Genomic DNA, 17,276 nt, shown 5'->3' with positions numbered 1-17,276 from the left:
TTCTACAAAATCAGCTCTAATCTAGCCAATTTGGTTTATATCCATGGAGGATGTTTTTGACTAGGATCACAAGTAAATTAATGGAAGCTACATCATGTCCTGATCACTGGCCCATTAAGCCAAAGCCAGTTGAGCAAAACATTTCCAAATCAAATATAAATTTTTGAGAGAGAAAATATGCCACAGTGATGCTTTACATCTCAATTTAATGATGAAATACCAACATAAACTTAATATCATGAATCAAGTTTTAAATTATTTCTGACTTTTAAAATCTGAAGGCTTATATAATAAACCTAAAATATCTCTGCATAACAATTAACATTTGTACTAATACAGAGAGTCATTATTAACTCCAAGACAGTTTCCGGAGAGCAACACTCCAGTTTCATTAGAAACGGATATGGACATTGTGATGCACCATATACACAGTTCTGTATTAAAGTTTGAAAGTTGTTTTCCTGCAGGCTACATTACTTCCAGTTTCTTCCTGAGTTTGTACTGCTATAGGTGTAATGCTGCCCATTCTACCAGGAGAGTTTGTAACACTCGAACTGTGCTGTTGTCCTCAGAAGAGGTTACGACACAATGGACAGGTGGAATTATGACTGGTCTGGAACCATTTATACTGTAAAGCAAAACATAAGGTTTTGTTAACTACACTGTACTTCTAGTATTCAAAACAGCAATTTATCATCTCCATTTCCTCTAGAGTAAATATGGTTATTTACTGGCATTATTAACTTATCTCTCAAGTTTTCTTTTAATACTATGTATTTGCATTTGAATTTTAAGAATATACCAGTAATGAAAACATAAATTTTAATAATGTAAATAAAGGGGGGTGGCAGAGGTATTTCAACGTCCTGAAGGTGCTGCTTGGTGATGGATCAGGGAAGGAATCCGGGGTTTAAGAATGAAAGGAATTAAGTAGATAAATATTCCATGTGATATGGAGAATTACACTTACTAAGCAGGCCGAGTGGAACTTTTTCTTGCAGGTTTTACATTGTAGTCGAGGTAGCTGATAGTTGGTACCATGTAGGACAGAGAAACAGATCATACAGTCGTCCACACCCTCAAATCTCTTGTCAACATTTCTCTTCCATATCCTCAAGCCGTCAAACAGGCTGCCATTCTACATATAGTGACACAGATAATTACACTTCAGAGCTTAATACCAACCTCAGCAGTTATTATTATGATGACTTTAAATTATAATTTTATTATAATGTAAAACATACTATAGTCACTTATTTTTGTGCAATCAATTCACTGGAAAAGTGACTTGAATCAAGTTAATGCAAAGATGAATTTGCACATTCACAATGAATACTCAAAAAAAGTTTTTAGTGCTTAAATATGATTACTGTTAAAATATGTACATTTAAAATACCGTATACAACTTAAGTATCTGTTGATGTACAATGAAGAGTCCAATTTGTAAACTGAAGAGTTGGGAGATATTTATACCTGGTACTGTAGAAATATCTTGAGCTGTAATAACCACTTTTTTCCCACTGAGCTGCCGATACACCCACTCGCTTTTCACTGTGAACCTCAATGTTGCCCATGGGGTAATTCTGGGGAAGAGAGATAACCATCTCCGTGCTCACCTCTTCTAGTGCGTAGGTTACAATTACCTCCCTTGTATTAGGGCGTGTGCGTATCTGTAACAAAATCAAAATAACTATACAGTGAATTATTTAAAATAAGATCAAATGTTTATTCTATCAATGAGTGAATGTTTTTGTAACCATGTACATGTATCAATATTTTCCCTGGTAAAGACATGCTTACTGCAGATTGATCATAAATATATCATACATAGACCATTTGGTTCCTACAGGCCAACTCAATTTGCACTCTTCTCTCAAGAAGATCTTCAACTGCTAGACAGAAGAAGAAACACATAAGACAGCAATTGTCCTCAGAGTACAAGACACTGTGTCTGAGTTAAGTTATCACATAAATAAGTAACCATATAGACGCCCCGTTACTTACTGTGATATAGTCTAATTTCTGGTCACTTCTGCCGATAGAACGAATTTCAGCCGTACACAACAACTGGCTTACATTCTTGCTGGTAAATCTGAAACAAACATACATACATAACTACAAAAGTTACGACAATTCTGTATTATCAAATTCTTGCATAGTGATAATGACTACTCCAGTAAAACATCAACTCTTCCCTGGATCTACAGATTTCCTTCAGGGGAACTTACTAATGGTGCGTAAATGGACTTATTCTATAAATTATAATACTGTAACACTACAACATTTTCACAATGATAATTTCTGTTAATCCTAGATGACCGCATGCTTTATTACATGTGGAAATATCTTGATTTACAGTATGTATGTACATAGTTTATATTTTGATGGCAAAGCCCTTATAAAATCATAATTGGATAGTGTGGTCTTATACTGGTGTTGTATTTAATAATCGATACATTTATCACAATATGAATGTATCCCTTTGTTCACTTAGGTTTTAAATCCAGTTTTCTGACCAACCTGTCAACATAAGCTGCTGTTTTGCGGTCCTGGTCGAGCCACCACTGACGAGCTATGGCCGGCATGGTTTGTAGTGTATCTTGATACACCCAGCTACTCACATGCTGTATCTCCATAACACTTGGCTCATCTAAAAAATAGCAAAAATAGTTTCAGTCTTTCATTATTATATGTCTGTGACAGGCAAAACTAAATAATAATCAGATTTAATTACATATTTTTGCAGTTACCCGGGGTATCAGGGTATCATATTTCAGTACTTTTAATGTACCACTAAATTTATGCTAAAATATGACTGTGGTTATTTCTTTAGTATAGTAATAACTATGATGCACTTATTCATAATTGATTACACCAAAATAAGTACATTATAGTTATATGACACTGAAACCGCATGGATAGGTGGTAAAGAGTAAAATGTTTCTGTAGCCAGGAGGTATGACATGGTTTTAGTTGGCAATGAGTATCAGTGTATATACATACCAGTCACTGTCAATGTTGGTGTGACCTCAAACATAGTCCCAGACTGACCATCTTGATTGACCACTGGTGTTTTCTCTGGCATCAGACAGAAAAGGTATCTCATCAGCTGCCTGATCAGACCTGTGTCTTTAAAGTGACTGGCATACTCTTGTCGCAACTAAAATAAATTAAATGAACAAATAGTGCATTTACCATTGAGTCACTCTAAAAAAAACCTAGTGAATTTAAATACAGTACAGCAATATCAGCTAGAGGTTTGTTATCAATGCTTTTAACATATCCACACCTCAAATTTTGACATTTAATATGTGTTTTGTAACAAACAACCTTATCTGAATAACCTAATACATAAACCAGATGTTTTACTGGGCAATCCAAAGGAATAGGTATTTAACAAAACATGCAACCCTATTGACTTTAGCAAAAGGTTAACTGGTTTACCCTGAGTGACCTTGGATGACCTTGATGAGTAATAACAGACCTTGACATTATAAGAACCTACACCTCAGATGTAAATGTGACCTTAACTAATCTCAACTGATCTACCAGTATACTAAACGTTACTTACATTTACTGACTCTGCATAACCTCATCCCCTCTAAATGACCTAACGACCTAGTCTGACCTTGATTGACCTTGGTGAACACTAACAGGCGTTTCTGGTGTTAGTACGTACCTCAGCAGGACAGCTGGTGAAGATGTGAAGGAGAAGTTTCCATGTGAGGAGATAAGCCAGTGTATACTGGTACTCGTCAGAGTAGGGCACTAATTCCACATTGGTATCCACTTTCTCCTCCCCTAACAGTATCGCCATGGCAACATTACAGTTAGACAAGACCTTCATCAGAGCAGCCGGCGGGCTCCTGTGGGGAAAATATTGATATCTACATTGAGTATATATGAGTATATAAATCTTACTGCAGGGCTATGAGCTATAATAAGATTTAATAATGCAGGGCTTTTGTTGGTGGATATACCCATATCTTCATTACAGCACATTACCTGCCTATATCCAGTGAATTTTTGTATCTGTGTCTATCGAAATATGATCATTGTGACATAAAAACACATACTGGTATACAAATTTTATTTGACATAAAAACACATACTGGTATACAAATTTTATCATCAATTCATTGGAGACTTTATGAAAATCATCTTCAATTCAAGCTTTACTAGTACTGTTTGTTTTTAAAAGCTCACAAAATGTAAAACTTTACTGACTTGTTTCATAAAATCTCTAACATATTGCACACATATTGGTAGTCACTGAAATGTTTTTGTAAGAAGAAAGCATGTACTCATTTTCTTGGCACTTCTCATAGCTAATGGGTGGAAGTGGGGTTCCAGTTGGGGACTACAGTAATAAACCATTTTTCAGACCATAATAAGATGTAACCAGACTTGATACCTTTTGGTTTCTCCTTTGTCATCTTCTGTTTCTTTACCATCTTTGTCATATTGTGGGAGTTCTGGCATCACACTGAAATTACACCATGTCTCATAATAACAAAGCACATTTACCTTAATTATACTCTTGGCACCAAACTTTCTAGCAAGAAATTACATCATTTGATATCATAATATGAGAAGAGCTATGCTCTTTGCAGGAATTTTCTGTCATGTGTCTTCTTCACACATTTCCTCACATCACTCGAAGGAAAGCAATCTGAGTCAAAATTGACAGATTTCTCAGCAATAATCCATCAAGAAGGAATGCTGAAACAATCTAGAATTGTCAGCAGATATTTTGCACTACCATCTGTCTCTATGACTACATCGTTACCGTGACAACATGACTTACCATGACAGTAGATGGAACGCTGTGATCTGGATGGCTCTGTCCTTATGAGTTAGCAGAGGACATAAATGGTTCATTAACGTCTGTAGACTGTCGGGCAGAGGAGAGGACTCGCCGGCCACTAACATGGGAGGTAACTGGTGGACGAGGATCTGTTGTTTAGGACACAGAGCCACAGAAGATCCCATAGCTCCCAGTAACACATGGTTGGTACTTGTAGATTTACTCTCAGCTGTTGTGCAAACAACAAAAATAAATATACAAAACCTCATAACATGAGTATATCACTATATTAAATACCACTTGTTTCCTAGCAACTTACTATAAATAGTAAAATTCAAAATTATTGAAAATCTTTCCGACGTTAATTAGGACGTTGAGATACTTATATGAGTTTTTTTTTTACAGCAATGCTTTATAAGAACATGTGGAATAATCATATTTTTATTCATTTTTTACAAACAAACAAAATTACAAAATATCCCCAATTATCATGTACACTTACATTACAGTATATTTTTTTCTAGAATTTATATTGCTGATCAATACAGTAGCAATACAAACAAATAACAAAGTTTAAACAATATTTGGTAGAGATAATGACAAACCTATAACATGGACATAAAGAGGCAGCAGTGTACTGTAGGCACTTTCACTAAAGAACTCCTGCCACTCGGAGACAAGGTTAGTGGGATATGTGTCCTCCACATTCTGTAGACTCAGCGCCACCTGGTGGAGCAGACGACACACGCTCACTGTGTAACTTTGTATCGTACAGGATCCAAGTAATCCAGATTTACTCTCATCCACACTCTGAAAACAAAGAAACCATTTAATTAACACATGTTCTCTCTCATCAATTATTTGCAATCAAAGAAAATGTTGAATCGATTTGCTACTTTATGATATTGCTAATGGCAGACATTGTGGAAAGCAAATAACCGCAAGAAATGTCAATGCAACGATATTTGATAACACAGTTTATTATAACGAGTATATAGCATTTAGCTGACAGCATATGCTAGCTATGGTAATAGTAGTCACATGACTAAGCCTAACATGGTCTAGATTTCTGCGTTCTCTACTTGTACTTAGTATTAAGTAGAAACCACTTTTTATGTCATACATAAGTAATCTTTGAATCACTCAGTCTTTCCTGTAGGTAATTTATCCATACCTGTACCATGGAGACCATACTACACATGATGAAGTCCCACTCTTTATCTGTCAGGTGTTTGTTGAAGTACTTGACTACCAGGGTGAGAAATTTGGCCACCTCAGCATTTACAAGTACCAATCCAGGGGCAGCCTCTCCAAGGTCACTGGAACAGTAGCAGAAGTACATATCAATGTCACTACACTGAGCAATCTAAGTGCATTTATCCTACTGTGACAAATAAGAGAAGTTGTAACTTGCAGATTTATACATTTTGGAAAAGATTGGTTGCTAGAACAGATATGAAGTGAAAATAAGGGATATAGAAAATGCCAAACAAGAAGAGACCAAAATGACAAGATCATATCACATACATAGTGCCCATTATAGATAACTGTCATATTACAGATAAACCAAATCTTTTGTGATTTTTGTGACCTTGAACTTGCAAATGTACAAACCTGCCAAACAATAGGAAGGTGTCATCTTCCTCTTTCCATTCCATCAACTGTCCGAGTGTGCCACGTGCCATATCTAGACAGGCTGGTACTAAATTCTCATCCTTCATCACCCCCGGCAAAACACTCGTCACTGCCGCCAAAGTACCATAGCCACCTATCAAAAGAGAGGTTTGTCAACAATCAATTTATAAATTCTTCTCTGTTTTTTTTTCTTTATCAGTCACCTATTCATTCAAATATGTTTGAATGCTTTATTTTATTCAAGTTTCATTGACAGCAATGGTAGTGAAAGAATGTGACATATTTTGGTTACAGAAAGAAAATGAAGTTATCACCAAAAAAAATCCACACATCTATAGTAAGTACATATGCACCTGACTATTGCCACAAATTAGGTTCAAAATTGTGTTATACAGGTGGAGAGCTAGTGGTAAAAATCCTGATACCATAAAAACCAATTCACCATTGAGGTGCTAACTAACATCTTTCCTTTATACCGGTAATTCATAATTAAACAATACTGACCACTAATTAGTCTGGCAGCCTCTAGGGGACAGCTGATGAGTCTGGCTACCAGGATCTCACAGAGGGTCATCATGTCAGCTGTGGTCAAGTATCTACCCACACTCTGTAGCAGATGGACACGACCAGTGTCCAGTTCAGCACACCTAGCAATAGAGTAACCATATTTCATCAAAAGGCATGTATTGCAATGGAATTGTTATAAAATGAATGTAGAGTTCAATGTGATCTTTAAGATGAAAACCAAAGCTAAATATACAACTCAGGGGGAGATATAGAGATAATGTTTTACCTGGTATATATCAGAATCCCATATTACTAATATCATAACACCACTACCACTGAAGATGTAAGTTTTGTTGTACCTACCTATCTAGGAGATCGCCTAGATCCGGTGTAAATGGTGTATTAGTCGACAACAGGTCCAACAGATGATTAAGAGTGACACCCCATAACCATGGTCCAGCCTCACATCTACAACAAGACAGGTATTCAATATTTATGTTTCCTTTTACTCCCTCTAGGTACTGATTCAACAAAATTTGATCCCCTGTGTATTACATCCATACCATATATAGTCTCATATTCAGCATTATGGTAGAAAAATTGTCCATTTGATCTTGCTTTAAAAGCTATTGGTTTTCACTTCCAACACTTCAACATATAATCCCTTAAGGAGAGAATGCATGTAGGCTTATCCTTTTATTTGATACCACCATATTTGTCAGTAAAATTTGTTTAAATGAATGAGATATAATCCCTTCATGTGAGGAAAAGGTTTTGAAGGATTGAAATCCATAGGAAATGAAAATAAATATCAGTTTATACAAATTAAATGTCTCATTATCTAGCTATATCAGATGAAAAGAGGAGATATGAAAAGACTACCAACATACAAGACCGATAAGTCTTTCCTTACATGCTGTTAATGCTTACCTGGTCATAGCTTTGTTAACTAGCAAGTTGTGTTGTGACTGTGGATACTGCTGGACCAGTTTCGATAGAGAGGACTCGAGTCTGTGTACCGCTGTAGTAATTGTCTCTGACTCGGGTCCCTCAAATCAGAATAAAGATAATCGTATTAAACACAGAATGTCCCATAAAATTGTAATTGAAAAGAAATGATCACAAGAAATTATGATGTCACAGTATCATCACAAGAAAAGATGATGTCACACTATCTTATTACAAGAAATGATGATGTCACAGTATCTTCACAAGAAAAGACGATGTCACACTACCCTCACAAAAAATGATGATATTCCTTAACCTAAACAAGAAACAAATAATGTTGCATTACCAAAACTAGAAATGGTAATATAATCATACTTTTCCTAAAGACGATGATTTCATATCACAATAACATGGAATCAAACACACTTTTGATTAGATATAGTCTATTACTATTGTTTACACATGTTTTAAAAATGCTGATAGGAATGAGGTGTACCTTCTGGCCAATGTTTGTCAACACACGAAGGACCTGTTCTCCATACAGACTGTCCAACAGCACATCCATTTCTAGATTTGTCTCAACCTCCTCAGACAAGTCCTGCATTGGGGCCTCACTATCCATGACACTATCCCTGACATGTGCCAGAAGGAGGGCGTTATGGAGACTGTGGTAAGGGAAAATAATAACCTCTGTCCCTTTGCTGAATAATGTGTCATTGAAAGCATAGTCTCCAGATACCAGTAAATGTTCCATAACCTGAAAAAAAACAATGAATATAACATAAATTGTGTTAAACATTTCATTAATGCTATTTTCCTAATCTGAAAGAAAAAAAATTTCAAGGTCAGAAATTATTACAATATTTAAGTAGTTTTTTGTTTTTTATTTTATAGTTAGTCAGAAAGATACTGAATGATCAAGAAACACAATAATTGTACATTACCTCATTTGTGACTTCTGGTTGAACTCGCATGTATAACGTCCTGACCACACTCGCCAGTACAGGGTTGTCACCCTTCTCACACTCTGGTACGTTATCTTTGACAACAGACAGTAGAGATTGGACTTTATCAGACAATTTATCGAACCTGAAACATCCCATCAGGAAATGCTAATAATAATGGTTTAATAATCATATATACACATTTATCAAAAGATATGTGATATTTTGGTATATGAATTCTATCTTCTTATCAAATGGTTTTCTTCAGTCTAGTTTTCATCAGTGACAAACTTAAGTTTAAAGTGTATAAAGTGTACTTACCGAGCTATACATGTGACTTAATTCAGTCAAGTTTTCATCAGTGACAAACTTAAGTTTAAAGTGTATAAAGTGTACTTACCGAGCTGTACATGTGACTTAATTCAGTCCAGTTTTCACCAGTGACAAATTTAAGTTTTAGATTTTAGATGCATTAAATGTACATACTGAGCTATACATGTGACTTTATTAAGTCGAGTGTTCACCAGTGACAAACTTAAGTTTTAGGTGCATTAAATGTACTTACTGAGCTATACATGTGACTTAATTCAGTCTAGTTTTCACCAGTTACAAACTTAAGCTTTAAGTGCATTAAATGTACTTACTGAGCTATACATATGACTTTATTCAGCCGAGTTTCCACCAGTGACAAACTTAAGCTTTAGGTGCATTAAATGTACTTACTGAGCTATACATGTGACTTAATTCAGTCTAGTTTTCACCAGTGACAAACTTAAGCTTTAGGTGCATTAAATGTACTTACTGAGCTATACATGTGACTTTATTAAGTCGAGTTTTCACCAGTGACAAACTTAAGCTTTAGGTGCATTAAATGTACTTACTGAGCTATACACGTGACTTTATTCAGACAAGTTTTCACCAGTGACACAGCTTTACCGAGTACACCATTGTCCTGTAGCAGTCCACCGGTCTGCCTTACGATGGTGGCTAGACCCTCGCTCCACACATGCTCACATTCCTGTACCGTCTCATCTGTAGTGTTAACCAACTATTGTTATATCTGGTGATCATTAGCAAAAGAACATCCTCAAAGTCAGATACTTTCAAATTGTTAATCAATAAAGAATTGTCTTATAATAGTTATGTAATATAAACATTCTGCCAATCATTAAAGTATTACAGATAAATGTTAGCTACAAAATGGTAAAGTTGCATATCTTAGATAGACTGCTCTGACAGGTCTTTCATCACCTGAGTTGATCTTCATAATATACTTACTCTACATATCTATAGGTAAATAAAAGTTCAGGTTTGTAAGTATGTATACCTAATCTAATCCACTATGACACTTACCTGTGACATCCCAATTGTTGTCAAGGGATACTGAGAAAAGTACTAGAAGCAGGTCTGTAGCTGACGGCAAGGTGAGACAACTCTGTAGGTTAAGAAATCTTGCTCTATAGTTCATAGATTTGTAAACAAATTTTCATTGGAATGTATCACTTCTTAATATACCTAGAATAGGAAGATGCTTATTACAATGTAAAAATGCATCTTGACAAACACATTAATTCACATGTATTCTTTAAGAATCATTTTGGATGTCAGGAATATATGATGCCTTTCATTTAAAGTGCCTTACAAAACAAATAGGACACGTGTATGGATGGTTTACCTTGGAGTTGAGGAAAAAACTGTGTGTAGCCTTGGCCACAAACTTGATGGCAATGTCTGCCTTGTGTGTGTGTTTGCTGTTTCTGAGGACCAGAAGAGACTGGTGTACTATCTGGAGAATCTCCTGGACCAAATCACAGCTCAGTGTCCAGTCTGTAAGGGAAGTACAATTTATATCGACTTGTACCCTAGTTATACATAACATGGAAATATATACATGTCAAATCTTTAAAGACCAAAGCAAAGCACAATGTTTAGTCTGTAATGGGAAATACGTTTTTCCAGCGATCTATACTCATCTAGTAGTGTCATCTGATACCAAATGACACAATTACGTCTGAAAATGTTTACTTCTATGTCTCATGATTTCTCTGATAACCCACTACATGATTACTTACTGGCCTGTTTCCCTAGGACTAGGGATATAACACTCCAGCCCTTCTGTATCTCACAGTCATCAGCTGGCTCTAATGTCATACTCCGCTGACACACTTCCGTCGTTATGGCAACAACTTTACTGTGGAATGTGGTACCCTGTAGCCAGGTGTTGACACTGGAAATTCGGGCTTGTAGAGACATCATTTTCTCCAAGAGATGATGGAACGCTCCAAAACTAAGCTTCATCTGTATGTAAAATGTAATATGAATAGCTCTCCATTGTAAGAGATCATATCATCTTGAACACTAAAAGCAATTTGCATTAATCATATTTCAGAGCTAAGGCACACAGTGATATGTATTGTTTTTGTTAATGCTACTGTTATTATGCCATTTCTTTGTGATACTGAATGGCATTTTCTCTCGCATAATTAACTGTGCCATTTACCAAAGTTAGGAGATCAGTTACTCAGTCATCCAGTCAAATAAATCACTGATTTTTCAGTATTCATTTTAATTGGCTAAAATTAATGACCTAATTTGAAGGTTGACTGAATAGAATTTGTAACATGATAGATGTGTACATTAGTAGTCATACATACCTGACACAGTTGTTCTAAAAGCTTGGCTATAGCATCGGACTCCAGAAGAGGCATGAATGTACATATCACAGATAACAGCTGTTTGGGGTCCACTGCCCCTGATGACATCACTTCCTGTAGCCAAGGTATACACACACTAAACACAAAGTAGGAGGCGTGTGATTGGTCATCGTCCACAGGACCTTCACAATCCTCTATCACCTTCTGTATCGTATTCTGAGAAGGATCCAACTCTACTAGGGAGGCAAACAGATGTAAACAGTGAATACTGTGGCTCTCTCGTGCTATCTGGAACGCCTTGAGAGTTAGTTTTTGAACAAACTGAGACGCCCCTGTTGATAGCGGAGTTCTCTCCCCTTCAGTGGCTACATGGTCAGACTCAATACCCATGGAGAACTTCACTTTTTCTGTTTTATTTTTGTTGCCTATTTTAGGGAACACAAGACAACTGACTAGATGTATACACCGCTCCACAAACTTACTGTACTCTAGATCAGTGTCCACACTACTGACCCCTGATGTCAGTCTCTTTATCACACCGTTCACGAGCTCTGTCCAGAACTCATTCGTCATGCTGCTAGCTGATACTTCTAGACTAGAGAAGGCACTGCCCATTAGACTGTATAATGGGGATCTATACAGGGTCCAACTGCTATTGACTAGTGAGGTCAGGACCAAAGGTAACACCTACAATACAGAGAAATATATACTGTTAGAGACGTCAGTGCAGTCAATGTTTGCTTGGTCTATACATATATCCACATCATTTGTCATTTCCTCTATTGTGATAGGTTAGATGATGAGAGTGCTACACAGACCATTTGTCTTTTGAACTATAAACCACATTCTCTATTAACCACCTTACCTGTTCTATGATAATATCCCTGGAGATTTGTTTATCTTCCTCTGTCACACTGACATACTGACAACATTCTATGTAAGCCTTCACCATGGCAGCACTCTCACTAGGACTGGTCTGGACCTTACCAAGGCTGTGTAAGATAACAACAATATGTATCTAGACTATACATTAAATATCAAAGAAACACAATTTAACAAAGCATGACAATTTATTGACTCATGCCCTATCCGGGCCTCGAACTCACGATCTACGGCACCCAATCGCCTAGCCAAACATATCTGCGCCTTCTACCACTGCGCCACATCGACTGTACATACAAATATTAATGACATTTATGATTGATAAGATTTCTCTTTATTAACTCATCAGATACATGTATCATCACTTTCTTGCAGGGTAACCTGAAAAATATGAATTTTTAATATTAAGTTCCCATTATGATACAAATTCTTGTTCCTGAAATATACTTGTCAAACATCATATAAAAAGGGATACAAGTCTTACCCTGATGTCATGTAAGAGAAGAACTGTGGGTAGAATTTCTTGTCTTCTCCAAGGATGTTGACTGGTACTTTACTGAGAAAGGGCAGCAAGTTTGGACCAATCAGTGTCATATTGCCATAGAAACCATTCTCGAGGCCTGACCGTAACTTGGGCCAAAATGCTTTTTCAACACTAACAGATTTCCAGCAGTCCTGAAAAGTGGAAAAGCTACATAAATCTATGAATCTAAAATGATCCAGTACCACAGGTTTTTTAAAAACGTTTTTGCAAAAGAAATGTAACCATCATTTAGTGTCAATTTACAACGTACTATTGTTGGCAACAGTTGTTTTAGTAATATAATTTGTCAATCACATTTCTTATAGCCTGGAGAAATTTGTTTGATATTTACTGGTACATAATTGATGAGGGAGAGAGTAGCTTCCCACACAGTGGGGCAAATGACTGGGTCTTTCTCATCCAGATTGTGTAGGATCAGTGGTGTCATCTTACTACTATAAAGGGCAGACAACTCTGGTTGTATTTGACAGATGCTGGCAAGGAAGGAATAAAAGGCTGCCTTTATCTGAAAAATAAACAAACAGTATATAATTAGATTTCTATTAATGTTTAGTGTTCAGTGATTTACAGACACATATATCATGTTATTTAGCCTGTGGCTGAAATCATGACTAAAATGAATGTGGTATTTCAACTATTGTGTGCCAGGTCAATTAATTTTAGCTTGTGCTTCAGTTAAGAAGCATTCAGTAATTTTCAAAATGCCTAAATAATTAGGAAAAAAGCAATACTATTTCTAATTTCAGAGTTATAATTATTAAAATTCCCTATCCAACATGCTGCTATCTATAAAAGATACTCTCTAGTCTTGGCAACACTTTGGAAATCACAACAATTGAATTTCAATCCAGAATAGTTTAGAGGTTTGATACCGGAATCTGACCACAGAACAAATATATAAATCAGACCTTTCATGTTAAGCTTCATTAATAACACTGTCATTAAATCCACCAATCATTGTTACAAATGTACTTACACTTGGTGTGGGAGACTTTCCATACTTCCAAAATTTAGATTCTTTCAGAAGAATGTCTAAACTCTCATAAAGTGACTCTACATGGTTGGCTGGGAGGGATGTCAGTAGCTTCCTCAATGCATATAATGATGATGTCATCACTCTCAGATATTTGTTTTGCATGTCATCTGGATCCGTCGTCCTGAAAAAAAAACCACCAATCAATAAAATTAATTTATATGGAACAATTTCACCTGACATGCATCAAGTTTGACTCTTACAGAAAAATTCTCCGTGGCAACACTACTTAGTAAATTTGGATATTCTTTTGTATTTTCACCCAATTTTCAAGGTTTCAGTAAATAATTCATTGGAAATCAAATGGTAACTTGGCGCATTTTTTTTTAAACCAATGAGAAACTTGTTGTATGTGATAAAGAATACTTGTTTGTGGTTTATCTTAAGACATAATCATGATATCATTGGTAGACAACAGGATGACAAAATAACTTACTTGGGGTCACTTAGTGTATGTGGAGTCTGATTCAGGAGTTGGTCAGTCAAATACTAAAAAGATCATACATTCAATTTCAGTATCAAACAATTTTACTGACAATATCAAATGAACTAGTGTTAGACATCAATTACTGCCTATAGGTCTTCTCCTTGAGATAGATCATGAGATCTATATCACAAACTGTAAACATCCTTATTTTAGCTGTACTCATATTTTAACATTTTTACACTAATACAACAATTATTTAACACTTTTTGCGCTTATAGAAACTGTGTGCTGAAATATGATTTTGTAAACTGCATTTTCTGTATCTTTTATCAGGAAACAAGGTACTGTGTTAAAAATGATTTTTGCAAATTCGTCATACTTGATAAAAATTACTTTAGCTTTAAGATTTGAATATACAATGTACTAAAATAAGAATGTTTACAGTATTGATGAATACAAAATGAAATTGAATAAAATCTTAACTTCTTTTTAAAAGAATAAGATCTAGCTCTGTTTTCTCGAAAAAAAAAACACACTTAAGTGAAAACTTAAGTTTTTCTCCTGTGTAATTTATGTGAATATTTTTTACTTAAGTCAGTTTTTTACTTAACTTTGTTTTGAGAATTTGGACCTGATACTGAAAAATGAAAGTTTGAAATTTTGGTTTTACCTGTGTGATTTCTGTACGACAGTACATGAGGACATCGGTCTGTTTGGCTGGAGGGAATGCGGATTGAAAGGCTTGAGTAGCAGCAGCAGATACCGTGGGGTAGGTATCACACTGACACAGTAACCACGCACCCATCAGGCTACGTAAGTGAGGTGCCATATGCTTCTTTGTTTTAACAACCAGGGCTGTCAATGCAGTCTGAGTTGTCTCCCTTACTCTGTGGTCTACATCCTGAAAATCAAATTTCCAGAGTATTAGCTTGTTTGTGATGTGCTTATAACATCTAATCTTGTACTTCCCTATCAATTTTGTAAGGCTTTATAAATAAATTCATCAAATAATCGTGGTAATACACATTGGTACATCTAAATTTGAAACTGAAAACAAATATACCTTATTACCATGCGTAGTTTGTTTATACTGTAGTACATGTATAATTATATATATGCAATGAAGAAATAACAATATGGGCTTACCAGAGCTGTCTTATTAAACATTCTTGGCCAAAATGGTAGAACAGCTTTTAATTCTTCTACATCCTTCTCCTTGCAAAGGCTGCGGAATTCTTGAAGTGCCTATAACAAAAAGAGATGGAATTATTTTTATTCAATAACAGCACTGTATCACATTTTATGTAGCACTAGTTTTATTGAGAGCACCTACCATGCCTTTGAGGCCCATGCATTTACAGTCAGGGTCACTAGACAAGTAAATGTTACTGATGGTTATATTCCTTTGTTGTATACAAAATATATGAATAACTTTTAAAGGGATCTACAGACGATATAACAGAAAAATAATGAAAAGGGTCTTTTAACCAATAAACCTAAAAAATATGTCTAAACACATATTTCAGAATTATACCTTGACTTTGGTAATGCTATCCTTCTTGGTGAGTTTCCGAAGAACAAGTCGGAAGTCAGCATCTAGACTGCTATCTACATCCTCCAAGGTTTGACTGACAGGGACATAGCCTGGTGACCCTGACATCGAGTCAAACCCAACAAATGTAGACTGATTACCAGCCTGGGACAGCAGCTGTGCAGCCTGGCTGCTACTGGATGGCTGAAAACAGCTATACTTATTATAACGATAAAGCAAATTGAGTACCCTTCAATTCATATAAACAACTGTATGGGCTGTAAGCTTGTAACTGAATCAATAAGGAAAATAATAAAATTTTAATTTATAAGTTAAAATTTTAGTACTTTATCAATTAACTTTTGACAGTTAATGTAAACTGTTTTATTTTAACTGTTTAAAGACAAAATTATTACCTGCGATTTTACAACCAGTTAACGTTCTCGATACTGAAAATTCAATAAATCCAGGTACCGAAACGACCATCCTCGATACTCCAGGGGTACCGATCACTTACGATCTCTACACCCCTGGACTATCTCATAGTGAAATTGAAGGCAGCTCAGCTGAAAATATTTGACCAATCACAGACCAGCAAAGATTTCCTTTGAAGACTACAGAGAGAGCGACGCCCAACTTCAAAGCCACATAGTCAACCACAGTGTACCGTTATACGGTTCTTTTGATGTACATCAAAGGACTAAATTACCTGTTCTGTTCTGTTGCCTCCAGTTTTACGATGAGATAGTCCAGGGGTGTAGAGATCGTAAGTGATCGGAACCCCTGGAGTATCGAGGATGCGAAACGACTAGAACAGCAGAATATTCGTGGTCAATGTAGAATCCCGAACCCATGTAGGTATTACTAAGTCAATATATGATAAGAAAAATTTTCAAAATAAAATACAGCCTTACAAAATATTTGTGACATTTACTAGGCCCTTCCTTTACTTTCTCTGCATCTTGTCGCCACAGCTGGTACATTTGTTACTTACCCGTACATTTCCCTTAGTTCTTTGAGCTTGCTTTTTACTTGAATGACCAGGCATCTTCGAATTCAGTTATTTAATTAATATTTGATTAAAATGTTCTAATACTTTAAATTATGTATCTTCAAAATCTTCATATGTCCTTCTCATTTTCTCTTTGGTTGTGAAATCCACAAAGTTTCTCGTGTTCTCTTTTCCCGGAAGTTTGCAATGGCGGGAAGGACGATAACTCTACATGACAATTACAATAAAAATGAGATACGTTTACAATTTTTGTCATGTGCACAATTCGGTATCTAAATCAACGTATTCAATACACACTGGTATTAAGCATATAAAAAAATCTGGAATGCTGATGTTGAATATTTATTTGCAA

At 35.7% G+C, this 17,276-nt stretch overlaps 1 protein-coding gene across 1 annotated transcript; it reads right to left on the bottom strand.

Annotated features, from left to right (window-relative positions):
- Nucleotides 1-413: 413 nt before the first annotated feature.
- Nucleotides 414-17,114, bottom strand: LOC138330397 (E3 ubiquitin-protein ligase listerin-like). Its single transcript, XM_069277994.1, is given in 32 exon segments — nt 414-628; nt 971-1,138; nt 1,474-1,512; nt 1,515-1,670; nt 2,005-2,092; nt 2,521-2,650; nt 3,004-3,160; nt 3,680-3,866; nt 4,415-4,486; nt 4,808-5,036; nt 5,413-5,617; nt 5,982-6,126; nt 6,422-6,575; nt 6,947-7,089; nt 7,313-7,417; nt 7,880-7,998; nt 8,394-8,654; nt 8,842-8,986; nt 9,723-9,873; nt 10,195-10,276; nt 10,517-10,668; nt 10,914-11,139; nt 11,496-12,182; nt 12,361-12,487; nt 12,862-13,052; nt 13,253-13,426; nt 13,898-14,078; nt 14,391-14,443; nt 15,052-15,282; nt 15,528-15,626; nt 15,916-16,116; nt 16,907-17,114. Coding segments are annotated over 32 exon segments (5,172 nt in total). The 5' UTR covers nt 16,961-17,114; the 3' UTR covers nt 414-568.
- Nucleotides 17,115-17,276: the final 162 nt, after the last annotated feature.

Source organism: Argopecten irradians, chromosome 1 (assembly GCF_041381155.1).
Source record: "Argopecten irradians isolate NY chromosome 1, Ai_NY, whole genome shotgun sequence".
Classification (NCBI taxonomy): domain Eukaryota; kingdom Metazoa; phylum Mollusca; class Bivalvia; order Pectinida; family Pectinidae; genus Argopecten; species Argopecten irradians.
The sequence above is the reverse complement of the archived record's forward strand: the minus strand, read 5'-3'. Positions and strand labels throughout refer to the sequence as shown.